General features: G+C 38.1%; 1 protein-coding gene across 2 annotated transcripts in view; it reads left to right on the top strand.

Annotated features, from left to right (window-relative positions):
- The window catches only part of SMIM14 (small integral membrane protein 14), an 82,728-nt gene that overhangs the window by 44,010 nt on the left and 14,042 nt on the right, over positions 1-24,676 (top strand). For both annotated transcript variants that reach the window (XM_043553234.1, XM_043553223.1), the window contains exon 3: positions 18,132-18,180. In XM_043553234.1, the coding sequence (XP_043409169.1) occupies positions 18,132-18,180 (49 nt within the window). The remainder of the gene's footprint in view (positions 1-18,131; positions 18,181-24,676) is intronic.

Below are 24,676 nucleotides of genomic sequence, written 5' to 3' on the forward strand. Positions count from 1 at the left end.
TCTTGAACAACGGAGAACACAAAAACTATTATAAATACAAGAAGAAACATTCTTTAGAAGTATCTGAGAAAAGATAGTGAAAGCCATAGAGATGCCTTTGTGGGGTTGGAGTGTGAGAACATGTGGGGGATGTGTGTGTGTGTAGGTCAGTATATGTTTGTAAATACATAGGAATGGTTTCCAAGGGGTATACTGGAGCTCATAATAATGGTTATATTGAGGAGTTTCAAGTTAGTCTAGGTACTAGTTTAAGCCCATGATGTAAGTTTTCCTTTTACAAATGAGGAAACTGAGGTACAGAGAAGTTAAGTCACTCTTTCCAGGTGTCAGAGCTGAACAGAGAGTGGCAGAGGCACATTCAACTCTGGCAGTTTAGCTCTAGGCCCTGTGCTGTTTCTTTTGTTTTCTTTTTTTAATAAAATTTTTAAGTTTATTTATTTTGAGAAAGAGAGGGCGCAAGCAGGGGAGGAGCAGAGAGGAGAGAGAGAGAGACAGAGAGAGAGAGAGAGAGAGAGAGAGAGAGAGACTCCCAAGCAGGTCTTGCACTGCCGGTGCGGAGCCCAATGTGGGGCTTGAACCCACTAACTGTGAGGTTATGACCTGAGCGGAAACCAAGAGTCAGTCACTTGACCAACTGAGCCACCCAGGTGCCCTTGCCTTGTACTATTTCTTTAGTGCCCTGTTCTGTTCTGCTGCTGCCAGTTGGTCTCCTTCAAGCACCTTTAAAAACACTATATTTGTGATCAAGGGAACATTAGGAGGATAGAAGACAGCAATGAAGGAGAGACTCTTCACTGTATTTGTACAGTTTAATACTGTGAATGTACTACCTAATCAAATAACCTTAAAAATAAAACTCAGAAGGCACCTGGCTGGCTCAGTTAGTTAAGCATCCGACTTTGGCTCAGTTCATGATATTGCAGTTCATGAGTTCAAACCCCTCATTGGGCTTTGTGCTGACAGCTCAGAACCTGAAGCCTGCTTTGGATTCTGTGTCTCCCTCTCTTTCTGCCCCTCCCCTGCTCATGCTCTGCCTCTCTCTGTCTCGAAATTAAATAAACATTAAAAAAAATTTAAAGAAAAAAACCTCTGCATACAACTCTTGATCTTGGGGTTGTGAGTTCAAGCCCCTCGTTGGGTACAGAGATTACTTAAGTAAAACTTTAAAAAGATAAAACTTTGTAAGCTACTTCAAAGGCATTAGAAGCAGTAAAATTATACACAGTATGTAGTACAGACTTTTTTCACTGAAGAATAAAATTTTTATTTATTTATTTATTTATTTATTTAATTTTTTTTTTTTTTATGAAATTTATTGACAAATTGGTTTCCATACAACACCCAGTGCTCATCCCAAAAGGTGCCCTCCTCAATACCCATCACCCACCCTCCCCTCCCTCCCACCCCCCATCAACCCTCAGTTTGTTCTCAGTTTTTAACAGTCTCTTATGCTTTGGCTCTCTCCCACTCTAACCTCTTTTTTTTTTTTTTTTCTTCCCCTCCCCCATGGGTTCCTGTTAAGTTTCTCAGGATCCACATAAGAGTGAAACCATATGGTATCTGTCTTTCTCTGTATGGCTTATTTCACTTAGCATCACACTCTCCAGTTCCATCCATGTTGCTACAAAAGGCCATATTTCATTTTTTCTCATTGCCACGTAATATTCCATTGTGTATATAAACCACAATTTCTTTATCCATTCATCAGTTGATGGACATTTAGGCTCTTTCCATAATTTGGCTATTGTTGAGAGTGCTGCTGTGAACATTGGGGTACAAGTGGCCCTATGCATCAGTACTCCTGTATCCCTTGGATAAATTCCTAGCAGTGCTATTGCTGGGTCATAGGGTAGGTCTATTTGCAATTTTCTGAGGAACCTCCACACTGCTTTCCAGAGCGGCTGCACCAATTTGCATTCCCACCAACAGTGCAAGAGGGTTCCCGTTTCTCCACATCCTCTCCAGCATCTATAGTCTCCTGATTTGTTCATTTTGGCCACTCTGACTGGCGTGAGGTGATACCTGAGTGTGGTTTTGATTTGTATTTCCCTGATAAGGAGCGACGCTGAACATCTTTTCATGTGCCTGTTGGCCATCCGGATGTCTTCTTTAGAGAAGTGTCTATTCATGTTTTCTGCCCATTTCTTCACTGGGTTATTTGTTTTTCGGGTGTGGAGTTTGGTGAGCTCTTTATAGATTTTGGATACTAGCCCTTTGTCCGATATGTCATTTGCAAATATCTTTTCCCATTCTGTTGGTTGCCTTTTAGTTTTGTTGGTTGTTTCCTTTGCTGTGCAGAAGCTTTTTATCTTCATAAGGTCCCAGTAATTCACTTTTGCTTTTAATTCCCTTGCCTTTGGGGATGTGTCGAGTAAGAGATTGCTACGGCTGAGGTCAGAGAGGTCTTTTCCTGCTTTCTCCTCTAAGGTTTTGATGGTTTGCTGTCTCACATTTAGGTCCTTTATCCATTTTGAGTTTATTTTTGTGAATGGTGTGAGAAAGTGGTCTAGTTTCAACCTTCTGCATGTTGCTGTCCAGTTTTCCCAGCACCATTTGTTAAAGAGGCTGTCTTTTTTCCATTGGATGTTCTTTCCTGCTTTGTCAAAGATGAGTTGGCCATACGTTTGTGGGTCTAGTTCTGGGGTTTCTATTCTATTCCATTGGTCTATGTGTCTTTTTTTGTGCCATGAAGAATAAAATTTTTGAGTATACTATTATATGATTTGAAAAGAAAAGATATTATGTTTAGCTTTCCCATAATTCTTTTTAAAAAATGTTTATTTATTTTGAGAGAGAGAGAGAGCACGCGCAATCAGGTGGAGAAGGGGCGGAGAGGGAGAGAATCCCAAGCAGGTTCGTACTGTCAGCACAGAGCCCCACGTGGGGCATGATCTCATGAATTGTGAGATCATGACCTGAGCCAAAATCAAGAGTGGGACGCTGAACCAAATGAGCCACCCAGGTGCCCCTAGCTCTTCAGTAATCCTAATAAGACTTTCTTTTGTTCTTAATTCTTTGATTTCTAAATTCGTAGATTTTTTCCTCATCAGCATATAAAAAATATATAAAAATAGAAAAAACTTGTATGTCTCCTAAGGCAAAATGGCTACAACAACAATTCAGTGCTTTTTTTACTATTGCCTCATCAGTGCTTATGTAAATTTTGATTGTTTAACTCTTAGGCTGTACCAGTATAAAGAATATAAATCTGATTTTCATTCATTTTATTGTCTATCTATAGTGTGGACTTTAAAAGCAAATGATTATATCTCCGGTTGTATTATAGGAGTGTTTTAAATAATACATTATAAGCTGCATTTACGTCTAAGGTTGATAAGACTGCAGTACAAAGAGTGCCCATTTTGGGGTGCTCATGACACAGCTTTGCTTATTCACTTGGCAGGTGTGCTTCTGGTGACTTAATTACATCATTGAGTTACACACAGGTTCATAACACAGTTGTACTTTGCTAAGTGTGTTTAAGTCTCTATTTGTCTCCACAATGTTCAGAAACATTAATAAAAGGAGGCATTTTCTGACATTATAATCTATTTCTTTCATAATTAATGCTTTACTCATTAAATACTGGTTGGTAAGACTTCTTTTAAGTGGATAAAAATATGTATACAGTGAGTTTCTTTCATTTAAAATCAGTTCTTTTCATCAAGTTATGCTATGTTGCATTACTTGATTTAATATGGAAACATGCTTAGTGATAAGTATGGATTTTTCTTGATATGGTAGAATACTACTACATGTGTAGAAAGATGCCAGCACAAAATTGTAATCTCATTATAAATCAGTCATTTTTTTAAAGTTGTGTGGTATTTTTTTGTGTGTGCCCTTGTGGAGTTAGTATTCTTTAAAAAAAAAAAAAAAAGGCATTTCCTTACAACAACTGTATTTAGTTGTGTTTTTTTGTTTTTTGTTTTTTTTTAATGACTAATATTTCCTTACAACAATAAAAACAGCCTGCAGGGGGTTTTTTCCATTCCCATTGAAGCCATTTGTAGAATTATTCTGGTTTCACCCTATTCTGCTCCCTTGATACCTCCTTCTTTCTCTGTTCTCCTTGACTGGCTGTCTCTTGGCATAAAATTTCTTCTATTAATGATAGGAGTTCCAGAAAGAGAGAACAGATAGATTTAGTAATATGAACTTGGATCATGTTTTGTGTTTTTCCTGCTCTCTGTTGTAACCTAAGATTTGAAATAAGATAATCCCTTTTTTGGTTTGTTGAGCTCTGTATTTCACATCTAAACAGTGTAACTGAAACCTCTAAAATTTTAATTTACTTAAAGTTGTATTTGTATTAGAGTACTGTAAGCATGTGATCTGGGAGATCTTTGGTCAGAGTCCTCATTATAGGCCTGAAGGCCCTGTAAATTGTGGCTAATGTTCACTGTACTTAAATAAGTTACATTAAGATTGATTGGTTTTTTTCCTGGAAGAAAAATGTGTGTGCCTGAAAAATTTCTTGAGAAACCTGTCTACCTAGCAAATATATCTACTGCTAGTATCTTTTTCTATTTATTTAAAAATTTTAATGTTTATTTATTTATTTTTGAGAGAGCATGCATAAGTGTGAAAGAGGGGCAGAGAGAGAGCGGGAGAGAGAATCCAAGTAGGCTCCGCACTGTCAGCTCAACATGGGACTTGATCTCATGAGTCATGAGATAATGACCCAAGCCAAAATCAAGAGTATGACGCTTAACCAACTGAGCCACCCAGGTGCCTCTATTTATTTTAATTTTAATTTTAATTTTAATTTTTGTAAAACACTTATTGAAATAATACATGAATATATTCTTTCAAAAAATAATCAGACATTAAAAAAAAAGTAAAAGTAGGAAAGTATATATCCCCAATTTAATAATAGTATTTAGCATCTTCCATGTGGTACAAAGCCTTTTTTAATCATCTGATTAACTTCTGGGTTTTATTTTAGTTAATAAAGGAAATTTTAGTCAATTTCTTACTTTCAAATCTTAATATTTTTTATCAATATCATCCAGGCACTGGAAGACTAGTTAGTCCTTCTGTGGTTAGAGGTATAATTCAGTTTACCAATTAGGAAATGAGGTTATATGGGAGTGCCTGGGTGACTCAGTTGGCTAAGCATCCGACTTCAGCTCAGGTCATGATCTCATGGTCTGTGGGTTCAAGTCCCAGGTCGGGTTCTGTGCTGACAGCTCGGAGCCTGGAGCCTGCTTTGGATCCTGCCTCTCCCTTTCTCTCTGCCCCCCTCCCCTGCTTGCATTCTGTCTCTCAAAATGAATAAATGTTGAAAATAATAACAAAAAAAAGATAAAATAATGGTTGCATGTCCTTATGGCACACAATTCAAGCAGTATACTGTCAAAAGAGAAAATAAAAATCTCCCTATATTTTCCAATGCTTCATTGCTTCTTTATTGAATGTAAGCTGTTAACATTTGTTTTATATTATTCCAGTTGTATGACCGCATAACAAATTACTCAAAAATTTAGTGGTATAAAACCTTTTATTAAGATGACAAACTCTGTGTCTGGAGTTCATACAGAGCATAGTGGAGATGACATGTGTGTTGCACAATGTCTGGGTTCTTAGCTGTAAGACTCAGAGGCTGGGAGCAGGAAGCATCTGGAGGCTCACTCACTCACTGTCTGGCAGCTGATACTGGTAGACTGAAACCCTACCTAGTACTCCCAGTCTACATATGACGTTTTCATATGGATGCTTGGCTTCCTCACAGTGTGGTGGCTTGCTTCCAAGGTTAAGTATCCATCTCAAGGGAGGATAGGGAAGGGGGAGAACCAGCCAGCAGCTGGATACTTTTTTTTTTTTTTTTTAATTTCCTTAAGTAATCTCTACACCCAACATGGGTCTCTAACTCAGCAACCCCAAGATCAAGAGTCACATGCTCTACTGCCTGAGCCAGCCAGGCACCCCAGCAGCTGGATACTTTTTATGACCTGGCCTAAGAAATTGCATACAGCCCTTTGATTATAGCAATCACAAGCCTGCTTAGGTTCAAGAGGAGAGGAAATATATTCCATCCTTTTTTTTTTTTCAATTGAGGTGTATTTGACATTATATTAATTTCAGGTATACAACAAAATGATTTGATACTTACATATTACTAAATGATCACCACAGTAAGTCTAGTTAACATCCAACATCATACATAGTTACAAAGAAATTTTTCATCTTGTGATGAGGAATTTTAGGATCTACCCTCTTAGCAACTTTCAAATCTGCAATATAGTGTTGTCAACTATAGTCACCATGTTTTACATTACATCCCCATGGCTTATTTTATAACTAGAATTTTGTACCTTTTGACCTCCTTCACCCATTTTGCCCACCCTCTACCACCCATCTTTGGTAACCACCTATCTATTCTCTGTATTTATTAGCTTGGTTTGTTGTTTTAAATTAAATGTATAAGGCCGATTATTGTCTTTCTCTGACTTCACTTAGCTTATGTCCTCAAGGTCCATCTGGATTGCCACAAACGGCAAGATTTCATTCTTTTTATGTCTCTGTGTACACACACACACACACACACACACACACCCCCCATCATCTTTATCCATTCATCCAGCAGTGGACACTTAGGTTGTTTTCATATCTTGGCTACTGAAAATAATGCTGCAGTGCACATGGGTGTGCATATATCTTTTCAAATTAGTGTTTTCATTTTCTTCAGATAAATACCCAAAAGTGGAATTGCTGGATCATGTACTGGTAATTCTGGTCTTAATTTTTTTTTTTTTTTTTTTGAGAAACCTTATACTTTTTTCCATAGTGGCTGCACCAATTTACATTCCCACCAATAGTGCACAAGGGTTTCCTTTTCTCCACATCTTCACTAATGCTTGTTATTTCTTGTCTTGTGCTGCTGTTTATAAGCCACCCTGTCTGTAGTATTGTTTTAGAAAAGTAAACTGAGACATTTGCTAACATGAAAAGATATACAAAGTGTGTTAATCAACTCTTTATGTTATCAGTAAGGCTTTCGGTCTACAGTAGTCTCCTGTAGTCAAAACTTATATATGGATTTTTGACTATGCAGGGGGGTCAATGTCCCTACCACTGTGTTGTTCAGGGATCAACTATTTTACAAATATCAACGTCTGGAATATAGTAACCAGAATGCTAACAAATAGTTATCATCATATGGTGGGATGTTGTTGATTTTGGTCACTGCTCTAAGAACTACTAGAACATTCCTGAGCTACTGAGCTCCATTAGAACGTAGGAAATGTTGTGTTTTGGGTTTTTTGTTTGTTCTTTTAATGGGGCTTTATGTTTATGTTTCTTTCTTATTTTATTTTTTAATTAAAAATTTTTTTAATGTTTATTTATTTTTGAGAAAGAGAGAGTGCACAAGTGGGACAGGGTTAGAGAAAGGGAGACCTAGAATCAGAAGCAGTCTCCAGGCTCTGAGCTGTCAGCCCCAAGTCAGATGTAGGGCTCAAACCCACGAACCCATGAGATCATGACCTGAGCTGAAATCAGACATTTAACTGATTGAGCCACCCAGGTGCCTCTCTTTTCTTTCTTAATAAATGTTTATTCATTTTTGAGAGAGAGAATGTGAGCAGGGGAGGGGCAGAGAGAGGGGGACAGAGGATCTGACGCAGGCTCTGTGTTGACATCGGTGAGCCCAAGGCACAGGGCTCAAACATACCAACCATGAGATCCTGGCCTTAGCTGAAGTTGATGCTCAACCAGCTGAGCCACCCAGGCACCCTTATATTGTTATTTTATGTGTTAGGCTCCCTACTACATCTTTGGATCCATAATATATACTTGCTGTTTTATGACTTTATTTCCCAAGCCGCATATTGGAACACCTGACCTAACACTGATGATTTGTGAGAATACTTTAAAATGGGAACGCCTGTTTTTTTTTTCATCCTCTTTTTTCAATATCTTGCTCTCAAACTGGCAAGGAGTTTAGTTGTTGCAAATAATATACATATAATTCCTCTGAGCAGTTTAGGGGAAAAAATAGTCTCTTAAAATCTGAAAACCTTAGTTTGACAAAATGCACATGAAAATTACTCCTGGGATGCCTGGTCGCTCAGTCGGTTAAGTGTCTGACTCTTGGTTTTGGCTCAGGTCATGATCTCATGATTCTTGAGTTCGAGCCCCACATCCAGCTCTTTGCTGACAGTGGGGAGCCTGCTTGAGATTCTCTCTCTCCCTCTCTTTCTGCCCCTTCCTTATGCTCTATCTCTCTCAAAATAAGTAAACTTTAACAAAAAATCACTCCTTAAATATTTGTCAAAGAAATGAATATTTTTCTCTATTTTTGTTTTGAGGAAAGCCACAGGAATCTCACTGCTCAGAGACTTTCAAGCGAACCTTATGACCATGAGCTATGTTAGAGGACATTGACCCAACCGTTTAGTTATTACTTTGAAAGTACTTTTTGTTGTTGGTTTTAGAATTTCATTTAAAAAAAAATAATAGTGATAAATTTGAGCATGCTTATTTACACAGTCAGCCCTGTTTAATATTAAAATGACTTTTTCCCACTTTCCTGCAAATTGCTGTGATCTAAAAACGTTATCCTGTAGACCATGAACTGGGATTTTTATATACATGTTTAATTTTTTATATGTTTAATTATATCATTTAATCCTCATAATGCCTTAAAGTTCATAATGTTAAGCAGTTAGTTAGGCATGAACAAGGTGGGATAAAGCAGATGCTGGCCATACACTCTGAGCCACCCCACCCAGGGTTAACAGCCACACCTTCAGAGCCACTCCAGGGCTAACAGAACAAGAAAGGCCTAGCCACAGAGATGGCTCAAAAGCCACAAGGGAACTTCCAAGAGCTGAGGATGAACACAAAAGGTGCAAGCTGCCTTAAGATCACAGCAAAAACTCATTAGAAACTCATAAATAGACAATACATAAATAAATAACAGAATGCATCATGGCTGCGTGCATGCACAGAAGCCAAAATGTTATGTAACCATCAGCTGTCAATCAAAGCCAAAATTACATATAGAAAAAGCAAGCTTAAAAGGATGCAGTTAGAAAGTCTTGGGGCCATTGCCACTCTTGCTCTGGCAGTGGCCCACTTTCTCTCTTGAAAATATAGTATACTTATCTACTCAGTAAACTCTATCTCCCCATTCTGGTCTTGGGTCTCCAACTCTGGGTGCATCTGGGACAAGATGCACCTTGGTATCTGGTCAACCGAGTGACCCAATAACATTAATAGGTCATATATATGTCTTTTATAGTTTGAAACTTTATGGAAAGTAACAGATAAAGAATTTGAACCCATATACCTCTGATTTTAAAGCTTCTCTTTTTAACCACTGTTCTGTTTACCAGTACACAGGCTGCTACTGTCCATGGGAAAGAACATGACTTCCAATATATGTGAGGTTCTTGAGCAGACATAAAAAAAATAGCAACAAGTTCTAGTTCAGGTATTGTCTTAACTCCGGTGGCTAAAGCAAAATACCACGGATAGGTGGCTTAAACATCAAACATTTATTTCTCCCAATTCTGGAGTCTGGAAAGTCCAAGATCAAGTACAGGTAGACTTGGTGTCTGGTGATGGTTTTCTACTTGGTTTGTGGACAGCTGCCTTCTTGCTGTATCTTCAACATGGTACAGAGGGAATAAGGACTCTAGTCTCTTCTTAATATAAAGGCACTAATCCCATCGTGGGGGCTTTCCCCTTATGACCTCATTTAAATCTGTTTACCTCCCAAAGGCCCCGCTTCCAAAAACCATCACACTGGGGATTTAGGGCTTCAATAAGTGAAGTTGGGACACATTCAGTCTATAGTAGGTACATTTTGGTAACTCCAGAGAGAGACTTTCTTTTCTTTATAATTCTTTTCAGTGAATTTCTCCAAAGTAAGTTTTCTCAAAAAGATCCATTTATCTGCTTTTGTCATTAGAATTGTCTCTTTGAGAAGATGTGGTATAGTATTACTTGGCAATCAAAAAGAATGAAATCTTTCCATTTGCAACTATGTGGATGGAACTGGAGGGTATTATGCTAAGTGAAATTAGTCAGAAAGACAAAAATCATATGACTTCACTCATATGAGGACTTTAAGAGACAAAACAGATGAACATAAGGGAAGGGAAACAAAAATAATATAAAAACAGGGAGGGGGACAAAACAGAAGAGACTCATAAATATGGAGAAGAAACTGAGGGTTACTGGAGGGCAGACGGGCTAAATGGGTAAGGGGCACTAAGGAATCTACTCCTGAAATCATTGTTGCACTGTCTGCTAATTTGGATGTAAATTTTTTTTTAATTTTTAAAAAAGGGGGATTAAAAAAAAAAAAAAGAATTGTCTCTTTGATCTGCATTTTTCCCAGAGACCTCTGACAGCCAAGGGTTTCTGTTAGGCTTCCTGGGTATCATAACAGACTATTTTATATTCATCAGTTTCCCTAATGTGAAATCTCTTGGCCAGGTCTCTTTTATTCTTTCAGTCTTTTTAAATCTGTATTTTCTGCCTTTTTCCCTAATGAGTAAACACATTTATTATACTCATGTTATGCTGTCTCTGTGATTTTGAAGCAGGCTAACTTCAAAAACTTTCCATGATCATCCTGGTTAGATGGAGAGATTTAAATCTACTTTTAGTTATTTTCTGGGATCCCAGGATCAGTGTTAACATGAAATTTACCTGGACAACAATTGTTGGCTGTAGATAGTCCACATGTGGTTCTTCTCCTTGCCTCCACCGTAATACAGAAAATATTTGAAGTTTATGACTCCATCCTGTAGATCCTGTCATTTGTTTCCTTCACATATTATCCTTGGTTTTCTTCTAATTATATTTGTTTTCGCAAATAGTTTCCTATTGGAATAGCCAAAATTAGCATCAATAGTACCACTGTATTCTCCAAATAAGTCAAGAGAAAACTAAGATGTAAATTAGGCCTTTGTTTAAACAGTTCCATCAAAACAGTGAGATTCTCTTGTATTTAAATGCATGGCTTTTTTAAAGTGTGTATTTATTTATTTTGAGGAAGGAAGAGAAAGAAAGTGTGTGCCTGTACATGAACACGGAAGGCGCAGAGAAGAGAGGAGAGAGAGAATCCCAAATAGGCTGCATGCTGTCAGCATGGAGCCCGACTTGGGTCTTGATCTCACCACTGTGAGATCATGACTTGATCCGAAACCAAGAGCCAGATGCTTAACCACCTGGGGCCACCCAGGTGCCCTTAAATAGTGGTTTTTTAATTCTTTAAAGACTGTAATTTACTCATCATAGGTGTTTGAATCTGAATACTGAAAATATATTCCAAAACACTGGTTTGGAAAAAACACGTAGTCCTGATCATGATACTTTGGCACCTCATTATTCAGAGCCTGCAGCATTGCCTGTTTGTGAATGTGAAGAATGTAGCCAGGAACTCAAAGAAGACCTGCCAGAAGAGCAGAGTCCAACCACAGCTCTTGGTGGAATGTCCCAAATATTCACTGCAGCTTGGACTAGAGTTGAAGTGCTGCACTCAGCCAGGCTTCCAATGAATAAATTCTTCTCATTCTTGGTTGGGGGGAGGGGAGGGGCGGGGCACTCAGTTTTAATTTTCTTAAAGCTGAAAGAGCTCCTGTCTGCTTAGCATGAGCCAAAGGATTTATCATTTCCTGTTGAAAATCATTTGACTCCCACTCTTCCGGCTGCCCTTACCTAGAAAAAACCACTTATTATGAACCAACACAGCTTCCACACTAAACTGACATAATTTCTCTTTTTACCAATTATATGTGAATTAGTTAATTTTCTAGAAACTTATATAGCAGGACAAATTGTACATTACCATTTTTTATCATAGTCCCAAAGGGAAGCCTACTCTTTCTTCCCCTGGCACTTAAAGGAAGAGCTCTCTCTCTCTCTCTCTTCTTAATGTTTGTTTATTTTTGAGAGAGAGAAAGAGAAAGAGAGCATGAGTGGGAAAGGAGCAGGAAGAGAGGGAGGTACAGAATCTGAAGCAGGCTCCAGATGTCAGCACAAAGCCCTACGTGGGGCTCGAACCCATGAACCATAAGATCATGACCTGAGCTGAAGTCGGATGCTTAACTGACTGACCCACCCTGGTGCCCCTCCCTCCCTCCCTCTCCCTCTCTCTCTCTCTCTCTCTCTCTCTCTCCCTCTCTCTCTCTCTCTCTCTGTCTCTCTCTTTAAAGTGATCTCTGTGCCCAAGGTGGGGTTCTAACTCAGGATCAAGAGACACATGCTCATCAATTAAGCCAGCCAGGTATCCCAAGAGAGATCTCTTTCAGTGTAGAAGGAAAACATTGGCTATGTTGGTCTTAGAGCTACTTAATAACTACACATATGGTTATTTTCACTTTAGTCAGATTTTGCTTCAGTTCAATTATACAGTACATCAACTCATGGGAGTATTTTGTAACAATTCAGAATTGTGCTTGAGAGAATGTAATGATATGTTGTTAACTATAAAATTATGATACAAAATTTTGTACATTGTAAAGTAGAATGGAATTGTGTTAAGGATTTAGATTTTGGAGTTAGTATTGGATAATCAAGTTAGCTAACCTCTCCCAAACTCAAGTTTCATCCATCAGTAAAGTAGCAATAATAGAACCTGTCTCCAGCTCTTGGTTGAGAATTAAATAACAAGTTAAAGTTCTTACTACAGTACCTACCACATACAAGTTTCCAGTGTTTGTGATTATAATAAATTATTTAAGTTATAATAAGTCACTTTTTAAAGTAATACAATTTTAAAAGTAATATAATTTTTATTTAAATATGTCCCAAATATTATAAAATGAGAAAGTACTGCCAATTCCACAATGATAAACCATATGGGTATCTGTTATATATTGCTATGTCTCAGAGTTGGAGGCAGTCAGACAAATGACATCAGTAGCATACTGTGATGATTTGAGCATACAGAGAGAGCATTTGGTCCTGGGGTTAAATACAACAGCTAAGTAACATGGCTCTTATGCCCCAGCCACAAGTGACTTTGTGGTTCTTCATCACTATCTCACAGGAGCCTGTTCACCTAAGGCCCTTTCCTAGTTGTTTATTCTGCCTGGAATGCTCAATCCCTTGATCTTTACTGTCCCGTAGATAGCCCCTTAAGTGTTATTGCCTCTCTCTGCCTGATTTAGATATAATGCCATCCTGTTTTTGTTCTCTGCATGGCTCTCTGAAATTTTGTATAATATATATATATATATTTTTAATTTTTTTTTCAACGTTTTTATTTATTTTGGGGACAGAGAGAGACAGAGCATGAACGTGGGAGGGGAAGAGAGAGAGGGAGACACAGAATCAGAAACAGGCTCCAGGCTCTGAGCCATCAGCCCAGAGCCCGGCGCGGGGCTCGAACTCACAGACAGCGCGAGATCGTGACCTGGCTGAAGTCGGACGCTCAACCGACTGCGCCACCCAGGCGCCCCTATAATATATATATTTTTAATTTTTTTAACGTTTATTTATTTTTGAGAGAGAGACAGAGTGCAAGTGGGGGAGGGGCAGAGAGAGAGGGAGACACAGAATTTGAAGCAGGCTCCAGGCTCTGAGCTGTCAGTGCAGAGCCTGACATGGGGCTCGAAGCCACCAACTGTGAGATCATGACCTGAGATGAAGTCGGATGCTTAACCGACTGAGCCACCCAGGCACCCCATAATATATTTGTTAATCGTCTGATTTCCCCCCACAAGACTGGATGATCCATAAAAGTAGAAACTTTGTCTTTTTCATACTATATCCTCAGTACCTAGATCTGTACTTGGTACATAGTAGGCATTTAATAAGTATATTGAATGAATAAGTGAACAAATGATTGTTGCATTATTATTATTATATAGATGTAATTCATGAGCATCTCACATTTCTACATGAACATTTTAAAAACATGTTTGTCGGGGCGCCTGGGTGGCGCAGTCGTTAAGCGTCCGACTTCAGCTAGGTCACGATCTCGCGGTACGTGAGTTCGAGCCCCACGTCGGGCTCTGGGCTGATGGCTCAGAGCCTGGAGCCTGTTTCCGATTCTGTGTCTCCCTCTCTCTCTGCCCCTCCCCCGTTCATGCTCTGTCTCTCTCTGTCCCCAAAATAAATAAACGTTGAAAAAAAAAATTAAAAAAAAAAAAAACATGTTTGTTTATTTTTGAGAAAGAGTGTGGGGGAGGGGCAGAGAGAGAGAGGAAGAGAGAGAATCCTAAGCAGGCTCTGTCCTGTCAGCACAGAGCCTGACATGGGACTCAGTCTCACAAACCGTGAGATCTTGACCTGAACTGAAATCAAAAGTTGGATGCTTAACCTACTGAGCCACCCAGGTGCCCTCTAAATGAACATTCTTATACGGCTACAGAGAAATAATTGTTTTTTCTCTTATTCCATGTGTGTTTCCTAGTAAGTTCAATGATTTAAGAGCACAATAGTAAATATTTTAGGCTCGATGACTCTATAATTATAACCTCAGCTGTTGTAGTGAAAGCAGCCATAGACAATATATAAATGAATGCGTGTGGCTGTGTTTCAGTTAAACTGCAAGCATACCTCATTTTATTGCACTTTCTTGCACTTCATACATACTGCATTTTCTACAAATTGAGGGTTTGTAGCAACCCTGCATTGATCGAAGTCTTACCAGTACCATTTTTCTATCAGCATTTGCTTGCTTCATGTCTCTGTGTCACATTTTGGCAATTCTTGCAATATTTCAAGCTTTATAATTATTATTTATTATGGTGATCTGTGATGAGTGGTCTTTGATATTACTGTTGTAATTGGTTTGGGGGTACCATGAACTTCATCCATATAGTATGGCGAACTTAATCCATAAATGTTGTATGTGTTCTGACTGTTCCACTGGCTGGCTATCTATCCCGCCCCGCCCCCCATCTCTCTCCCTGTCCTCAGTACTCCTTATTCCCTGAGACATAAAATCATTAAAATTGGGTCAGTAATAGCCCTGTGATGGCCTCTTAAGTGTTCAAGTGAAAGGAAGAGTCCCACATCTCTTACTTTAAATCAAAAACTATTAATGATTAAGCTCAGTGAGAAAGGCATGTCAAAAACCAAGATAGACTGAAAGCTAGGTCTCTTGGGCCAGTTAGGCAAGCTGTGAATGCAAAGGAAAAATTCTTGAAAGAAAATTAAAAGTTCTACTCCAGTGAACACATGAATGATAAGAAAGCAAAACAGCCTTACTGCTGATAATGGAAAAAGTTTGAGTGGTCTGGATAGAAGACCAAACCAGCTACCACCTTCCCTTAAGCAAAAGCCTAATCCAGAGCAAGAAGATCCTAACTCTCTTCAATTCCATGAAGTCTGAGAGAGGTGAGGAAGCTACAGAAGAAAGGTTTGAAGCTAACAAGAGGTTGATTCATGAGTTTTAAGGAAAGAGGTTATTTCTATAACAAAGTGCAAGGTGAAGTGGCAAGTGCTGATTTGGATGCTGCAGCAAGTTACCCAGAAGATCTAACTGAGATAGTTCATTAAGGTAACTACACTGAACAGTAGATTTTCAGTGTAGATGAAACAGCCTTCTATTGGAAGAAGATACCATTTAGGACTTTCATAGCCAGAGAAGTCAATGCCTGGCTTCAAGGGACACGTTGACTGTCTTATTCGAGGCTAATGCAGGGACTGACTTTAAGTTGCAGCCAGTGCTCATGCTCATTTACTGTTCCCCAAATCCTAGGACTCTTAAGAATTATGCTAAATCTATTCTGCTGGTGCTCTGTTGGAACAACAAAGCTTCCATGACATCACATCTGCAACATGGTTTACTGAATATTTTAAACCCACCACTAAAACCTATTGCTCAGGAAAGAAGATTCCTTTCAAAATATTACTGCTCATTGACGGTGGACCTGGTCACTCAAGAGCTGTGATGGTGATGAATGTTGTTTTCATGCCTGCTACAACATCTATTCTGCATCCCCGTGGATCAAGGAATCATTTTAACGTTCCAGTCTTATTACTTAAATACATTTCATCAGGCTAGAACTGCCTCGGGTAGTGATTCTTCTGATGGATCTGGGCAAAGTGAATTGAATGTGTTCTCTATATCCATGAGCTCTGCTTGTTTTTTGTTTTTAGATTCCACATATAAGTGAGATCATACACTATTTTTCTTTTTCTTCTTTTTTTTAAGTTTATTTATTTTGAGAGAGAGAGAGAGCGCGCGCGTGCATGCATGCAGGTGGTCGGGGGTGAGGAGGGCAGAGAGAAAGAGGGAGAGAGAGAATCCCAAGCAGGCTCCACACTGTCAGCACAGAGCCCTGTCAGCAGGGGCTCGATCTCGTGAACCATAAGATCACTATCTGAGCCGAAATCAAGAGTCAGACACTTAACTGCTTAACTAACTGAGCCACCCAGGTGCCCCTTTATCTTTTTCTTTGTGACTTCTTTCACTTAGCACAATTCCCTCTGGGTCCATCCCTGTTGTTGCAAATGGCAAGATTTCATTTTTTTTAGTGGCTGAATAATATTTCATTGTATATATATTTGCAACATTGTCCTTATCCATTCATCCATTCCTGGGCATCTAGATTGCTTCCATGTCTTGGCTATTGTAAATAAGGCTGCAGTGAAATGGGGGGAGGCGGTGCATATATTTTCAAATAAGTGTTTTCATTTTCTGTGGATAAATACCCAGAAGTGTAATTGCTGAATCATATGGTGATTCTATTTTTAATTTTTTGAGGAACTTTCATACTGTTTTCCATAGTGGCTGCACCAATTTACATTCCTACCAATAATGCCCAAGAGTTCCCTTTTCTCAACATCTTCACCAATACTTGTTGTTTTTGTCTTTTTGATAATAGCCATAGAATGTATAATTTTTAAAGAGGTTTTTGATAGATTCCTTTCTTATTTAGGGTTAAGATCTGTCTTCCCATTTTAATTCAAGTAGGACTGCTTTTAGAGGTATATACCAAAGCACGCCTGATCGTCTTAGAGAACAGTTTATAAAACGATTTGTTTAGTTGTTAATTCCAATAATTGTTTAGATGAGGTCCTAATTGGTATGGCACAGTAGTAATAATAGCTAACGTTCCTTGGTTTCTTACTACAGTTCACTTGCATTATCTATTTTAATCCTCACTAGTACTCAAATATAGGTAATATTATCCCCATTTTACCAGGTGGGGAAACTAAAGTTTAGAAGTGTTAAAGACCTTGACCAAGGTCTTTGAAACTCTAGAAGTTTGCAGATCCAGACTTTAAATCCAGGTCTTTTCTGCAGAGCTCTCATACTCAACCAGCTAAGCACACCTGCTCTGTTGTTTTCCCAAGCAATTGCAAGTCATGAGTTACTGCTTTAATGGAGAGAGGGTGTCATTATAAAGTAACAAGGCTGAATTAAAAAGTTGCATGCTCCTCATTCTCTTTTACTATATGGCCATCTCTATTTTAAGATTTATCATGTCATTTCTAAACATCATAAAATTTCTCAGCATAGGGTGGACATTCATAAAAGGATGATGTATATTTATTGATAGTTTTTTCTTTTAAATTTTCTTTTTAAAAATAATAATCACATGGTCCCAAAATTGTGTAAAAAGATAAATATTGAAAACTTTAGTTTTCATCTCTGTCAGAGTCTACTCCTCCATTCCACCCCCAACCCCTGTGGTATCCATTTTTATTAGTTCCTTATAGCCATGGTTTATGCAGATCTAAGCAAAAAAGGGAAAGTATTTGTTCTTCCCTTTCAAAGATGCATTTTCTACAAATAGAATCTTTTTTTTTTTCTCTGCTTCGAATTTTCCATGAGAAAAAAATCTCATTAACAAAGTTTACTCTCTTTCTAGTAGTCTTCCTCTACAGTTTAGCGTTCTTCTTTGGGAAGTTTAATAATGTGAAGCAGTTTAGGTAGGTCACAGGTGATTTTTTTTTAATTCCTTAATATAAATGGGTGAATTGTGCTAGATCACAGTGTATTTGAAAATTATTTTGACTAGAAAAAATCCCCCAAAGCTCGACTGCTCCTCAGTGTAGTCTATGTTTGTATCTGATTCTGAAGGTACAATATATCTACTGCGGTAGCATTTGTTTAAAAGTAAAAAAAAAAAAGATCTTTCTAATACAGATTATCCACTTTTGGTTAAATCCAATGGCTAACTTTAACTTTCCTTTCTTCTTATTCATTGTAGTTGAGGCAGTCCCAGTCCTACTGCACAGACACAGAATGTCTTCAAGAATGTAAGTAACGATGGCACAGGAGGGGCCTTGCATTGGGGCAGAATTAGAGGACAGATGACTGTGAATGTTGGAAATTGTATTTATGGTTTGTTGTTCAAGGAAATGGTTCTCAGTAATGTATTTCCTACTTAAATATTTCATTTTTTGACTTAAATATTTTTTTCTTCCTCAAAAACAAATTTTCATTGAAGAAAATTTTTAAATCATAGATAAGGAAAAACTTGCAGAATACTAAAAGATAACCATTATTGACAACTTGCTGTAAAACCTTTCAGACCTTTTTCTTGGCAAATATATGTGTAACGTGCACTTCTGGCTGGTCACACTGGAACAGCAAGGCTGTTAGTGCAAACCCCTCACCCTTTCTCTACCATGTCTTTTTTGCATCCATTGGCAGCTTTGGGAACTTTTGAATGGGGAGAGGAGCCCATTCTTTCCCAGGGTGTGGAGGCTTTGGGGCTTTGGCTCTGACATTAGCATTCTCTAGGGAGCAAAGGCAGTTGGGAAGTTTCTCAATATGGCTTTATGGGCAGTGGTGATGGTAAAGTGAGAATCAGAAGAGAAAGATGGATCCTGCATTGTGAATATAGCTGATAGACTTGTTGGCTATTAGGTGAAGCACCTTTTTTACAAGACACAAATAACTTGAGGGGTTCTAATACCTAACATTCAAGCCAATTCTGTCTTAGCCATAATGATTTGACTGTAAGAATGGAAGTATGACATTAATAGGAAGGTGAAACCTGACACAATTAATTTCAGATACATTTGTGAAAATGGGATCACTTTGTGTGTATTGTTTTTCACCACTGTATTATAAACATATTAGTGTATATTTATCTTAAAAATAGTTACTGACTAAATAATAATACATTTTGGGAATACATCAGTGTTTAAGTGATTTCCTTTTATTGGAATCGTAGCCTGCTGATGTATTTTTTGCTATTATAAATAATAGTTGAACAGATATCCTTTATATGCATATTTTTAATTAAATTATTTTTTACCTTAAAATTTTATTTTTCATTTTACAGAGAGAGCTTACAAGTTTGGGAGGGGGTTGAAGGGGGGAGAGAGAGAGAGAGACAGAGAGAGACAGAGACAGAGACAGAGAGACACGGAGGGAGGGAGGGAGGGAATGAATCTCAAGCAGGCTCCACACTGTCAGCACAGAGCCCAACAGAGGGCTTGATCCCATGACCCTGGGATCCTGACCTGAGCTGAAATCAAGAGTCAGACCCTCAACTGGATCAGCCACCCATGTGCCTCTGTTTTTTACCTTTTCCCTCTACTTCACCCATTTCTCCCACTCCTCAGCCCCCACCTTTGACAACCACCAATTGGATCTTTGTGTCTATGAGCTTATTTTGTTTTGTTAGATTTTACATATAAGTGAGATAATAGAGTATTCATCTTTCTCTGTTTCCCTTATTTCACTTCCATCCATGTTGTCACAAATGGCAAGATTTCATTGTTTCTTATGGCTAAATAATATCCTATTGTGTGTGTGTGTGTATATATATATATGTGTATATATATATATATATACACATATATATACATATATATATATATACACACCATAAGTTCTTTATCCATTCATTGTGGATGGACAATCAGATTGTTTCCATACCTTGGCTATTGTAAATAGTGCTGCATTGAACATGGGAGTGCATATATCTTTTTGAATTAATGTTTTTGTTTTCTTTGGAGAAAACCCAGAGGTGGAGTTGCTGGGTCATATAATGGTAGTTCTTGTTTAAATTTTTTGAAGAACCTACATACTGTCTTCCATAGTGGCTATACCAATTTACATTCTGATCAACAGTGCACAGGGTTCTTTTTTCTCTACGTCCTCACCAACACTAGTTATTTCTTACCTTTTTGGTAATAGGCTTTCTAACAGGTATGAGATGATATCTCATTGTGGTTTTGTTTGCAGTGTCCTGATGTTAGGTGACTTTAACCTGTTTGCCATCTGTGTCTTCTTTGGGAAAATGTCTATTCAGATCTTCTGATAACTTAAAAAAAATTTTTTTTAATGTTTATTTTTGAGAGAGAGGGAAACAGAGTGCAAGCAGAGAGAGGGAGGGAGACACAGAATCTGAAGCAGGCTCCAGGCTCTGAGCTGTCAGAGCCCCGACGTGGGGCTCAAATCACAAACCATGAGATTATGACCTGAGCTGAAATCACCCCAAATACTTTAGCTTTGTAATAGAATTTGAAATCAGGGATTGTGATGCCTTCAACTTTTTTCTTTTCTCAAGATTGCTTTGGGGTCTTTTGTGGTTCTATACAAAGTTTAGGATTGTTTGTTATATTTCTGTGAAATATGCCTTTGGAATTTTGATAGGAATTGAATTGAATATGTAATTGCTTTGAGTAGTATGGACATTTTAACAATTATTACAGTGTGTGGGCATGGAGTATCTTTTTATTTGTGTCTTCAATTTCTTTCATTTCAACACACAGCTCTTTCACCTCCTTGGTTAAATTTATTCCTAGGTGTTTTTTGATGCAATTATAAATGGGACTGTGTTCTTAATTTCTCTTTTTGCTAGCTTGTTATCAGTGTATAGAAACACAACAGGTTTTTGTGTTGATTTTATATGTTGCAATATTAGTGAATTTGTTTATTCTAACATCTTTTTGATGGAGTCTTTAGGGTTTTCTATACATAATGTCATCAGCTAATAGTGACACTTTTACTTCATTTTAAATTTGGTTGCCTTTTATTTCTTTTTCTTGCCTAATTGCTCTGGCTAGGATTTCTAATACTGTGTTGGATAAAAGTGGCCAGAGTGAACATCCTTGTTGTGTTCCTGGTTTTAGAGGAAAAGTTTTTCGGTTTCACAGTTAAATATGGTGTTAGCTTTGGGCTTTATTATGTTGAGGTACATTTTCACCTTGTTGAGAGTTTTTGTAATAAATGGATGTTTAATTTTGTCTAATGCATTTCCTGCATCTATTGAGATGATCATATGACTTTTATCCTTAATTTTGTTAATGTAATATATATCACATTGACTGATTTGTGATCCTTAGAGTAAATCCCGCTTGATCATGATGTATGATCTTTTTAAAGTATTGTTGAATTCTATTTGCTAATGTTTTGAGGATTTTTACATCTGTGTGAATAAGGAACATTAGCCTGTACCTTTTTTTCTTGTGGTATCCTTGTTGGTTTTGGTACTAGGGTAATGTTGGCTTCATAAAATGAGTTTAGTAGAATTACCTCCTCTTCTGTTTTTGGATGAGTTTGAAAAGGATTAGTGTTAATTCTTTTTTAAATGTTTGGTAGAATTCACCAGTGAAGCTGTTTGGTCCTGGACTTTTGTTTGTTGGGAGGGTTTTGATTACTGATTCAGTCTCCTTACTAGTAATCAGTCTGCTCAGATTTTCTGTTTTATCATGATGCAGTCTTGGTAGGCTGTATGTTTCTAGGAGGTTATTCATTTCTTCTAGGTTGTCCAGTTTGTTGGTGTATGATTATTCATACTAATGTTATGATCCTTTATATTTTTATAGTATCAGTTGTAACATCTCTTTCATATCTGATTTTAGTTGAGTCCTTTCTCTCTTTTTTTGGTTAGTCTGACTAAAGGTTTATCAATTTTGTTTATCTTTTCAGAGAATTAGCTCTTAGTTTTATCAGTCTTTTCTAGTATCTTTTTAATTTCTTTATCATTGATTTCTACTCTAATCTTTGTTATTCCCTTACATCTACTAACTATGGGCTCTATTCTGTTTTTTTTTTCTACTTTTTGAGGTATAAAGTTAGATCGTTTGAGACTTTTCTTATTGCTTGAAGTAGGCATTTATCACTGTGAACTTCTCTCTTAGAACTGCTTTTGCTCGTGGTGTGCCTGGGTTGCTCAGTCAGTTAAGCATCCAACTTTGGCTCAGGTCATGATCTCATGGTCTGTGAGTTTGAGCCCCATGTTAGGCTCTGTACTAACAGCTCAGAGTCTGGAGCCTGTTTTGGATTCTGTGTCCCTCTCTTTCTCTGCCCCTCCCCCACTCACACTGTCTCACTCTAAAAAATAAATAAAACATAAAAATAATAATAATAAATGAACTGCTTTTGCTGCATCCCCAAAATTTTAGTGTTATAATTGAATTTTTGTTTGTTTCAGGATATTTTTGATTGTATAAAATTTTTCTGGGGTGCCTGGCTGGTTTAGTTGGTAGAGCATGCAACTCTTAATCACAGGGTTCTGAGTTCAAGCCCCATGTTCAGTGTGGAGCCTAGTTTTATATTGCTGTGGTTGGAAAAGATGCTTGATATGATTTCAGTCCTCTTAAATTTATTAAGACTTACTTGTGGTCAACATATGATCTATTCTAGAGAATGTTTTCTGTGCACTTGAGAAGAATGTATATTCTGTTGCTTTTGGAGGGAATGTTCTATATATACAGTTAAGTCCATCTGATCTGACATGTCATTTAAGGCTGATGTTTCCCTATTGATTTTCTGTCTGGATGATCTATCCATTGGCGTAAGTGAGGTATTAAAGTTCCCTGCTATTATTGTATTGCTGTCTATTTCTCCATTGAGGTCTGTTAATATTTGCTTTATATATTTTGGTGCTCCTATAAATATTTACAACTATTGTATCCTTTTACTGGATTGACCCCTTCATCATTATATAATGCCCTTATTTGTCTCTTATTATGTAGTCTTTGTTTTAAAATTGATTTTGTCTGGGCACCTGGGTGGCTCAGTCAGTTCAGTGTCCAACTCTTGATTTTGGCTCAGGTCATGATCTCATAGTTCATGGGATCAAGCCCCTCATCAGTCTCTGTGCTGACAGTGTGGAACCTGCTTGGGATTCTCTCTCTCATCTATCTCTCTGTCCCTTCCCTGCTCATGCTCTCTCTCTCTCTAAATAAATAAAAAACATTCAAAAATAAATAAATAAAATTGATTTTGTTGGATATATGTATTAGCTACCCCAGCTTTCTTTTGGTTTCTTTTTTTTTTTTAATGTTTATTCATTTTTCGGAGAGAGACAGAGAGCATGAGCAGGTAAGGGGCAGAGAGAGAGAGAGGGAGACACAGAACTTGAAGCAGGCTCCAGGCTGTGAGGTGTCAGCACAGAGCCTGACATGGGGCTCAAACCCACGAACCGTGAGATCATGACCTGAGCCAAAGTTGGATGCTTAACTGACTGAGCCAGCCAGGCACCCCTCTTTTTTTTTTTTTTTTAAACATTTATTTCTTTATTTTTGAGAGAGAGAGTGAGCACAAGTGGGGGAGGGGCAGAGAGAGCGGGGGCAGGGTGGCAGGGGGACACAGAATCTGAAGCAGGCTCCAGACCCTTCTAATGTGGGGCTTGAACCCATGCACCACAAGATCATGACCTGAGCCTAAGTCAGACACTTAACTGGCTGAACCACCTAGGCACCCTCTTTTGGTTTCTATTGCGTGGAATATCTTTTACCATGCCTTTACTTTCAGTCTCTGTATGTCATTACATCTAAAGTGAGTCTCTTATAGGCAGCATATACATGGGTCTTGTTTTTTGGTTTGGTTTTGTTCTTGGTGTTTTATTTTTATTTTGAGAGGGGGTGGGGAGAGGGGTAGAGACAGAGGGAGACAGAATCTGAAGCAGTCTCCAGCTCTGAGCTGTCAGCACAGAGCCAGACACAGGGCTCAGCCACGGGATCATGACCTGAGCCGAAGTAGGACACTTAACTGAGCCATCCAGGCACCCTGGGTCTTGTTTTTTTAATCCATTCAGGCACTCTTATGTCTTTTTTTTTTTTTTTTTTTTTAAATAAGCTCTATTCCCAACGTGGTGTTTGAACTCACAACCCTGAGATCAAGAGTCATATGCTCTACCGACTGAGCCAGCCAGGTGCCCCACCACTCTGTCTTTTGATTAGAATTTAGTTCATTTACAGTTAAAGTACTGGACTCCTGGCTGGTTCAGTCATTAAGCATCTGACTTTAGCTCAGGTCATGATCTCACAGTTCGTGAGTTTGAGTCCCTCTTCGGGTGAGCTCAAGCCCCGCTTTCGGTAAGCCCCTCTTCTCTCTCTCCATCTCTCTCTGCCCTCTCACGTGTGCCCTCCCTCTTAAAAAAGAAAAAAACAAATACAGTTTAAGTAATTAATGATAGGCATATACTTGTTGCCATAGCGTTCATTGTTTTCTGGCTGTTTTTGTAGTTCTTTTCTGTTCTTTTCTTGCTATCTTCCTTTCTGGTTTGATGACTGTCTTTAGTGTTATGCTTATATTTTTTTATCTTTTGTGTGTTTACTGTAAGTTTTTGTTTGGGGGTTTACATATAACAACTAATAGCCATCTGTTTTAAGTCAATAACTTAAGTTTGATTCCATTCTCTTTTTTTAAACTTCTTTTTTTTTTTTTAAGTTTATTTAGTTATTTTGGGAGAGAGAGGGAGTGTGCAAGCAGAGGAAGGGCAGAGAGAGAGGGAGAGAGAATCCTAAGTCTGCAAGGAGCCGGACTCAATCCCACAAACTGTGAGAT

The sequence above is a fragment of the Prionailurus bengalensis genome, chromosome B1 (genome assembly GCF_016509475.1).
Source record: "Prionailurus bengalensis isolate Pbe53 chromosome B1, Fcat_Pben_1.1_paternal_pri, whole genome shotgun sequence".
NCBI lineage: Eukaryota > Metazoa > Chordata > Mammalia > Carnivora > Felidae > Prionailurus > Prionailurus bengalensis.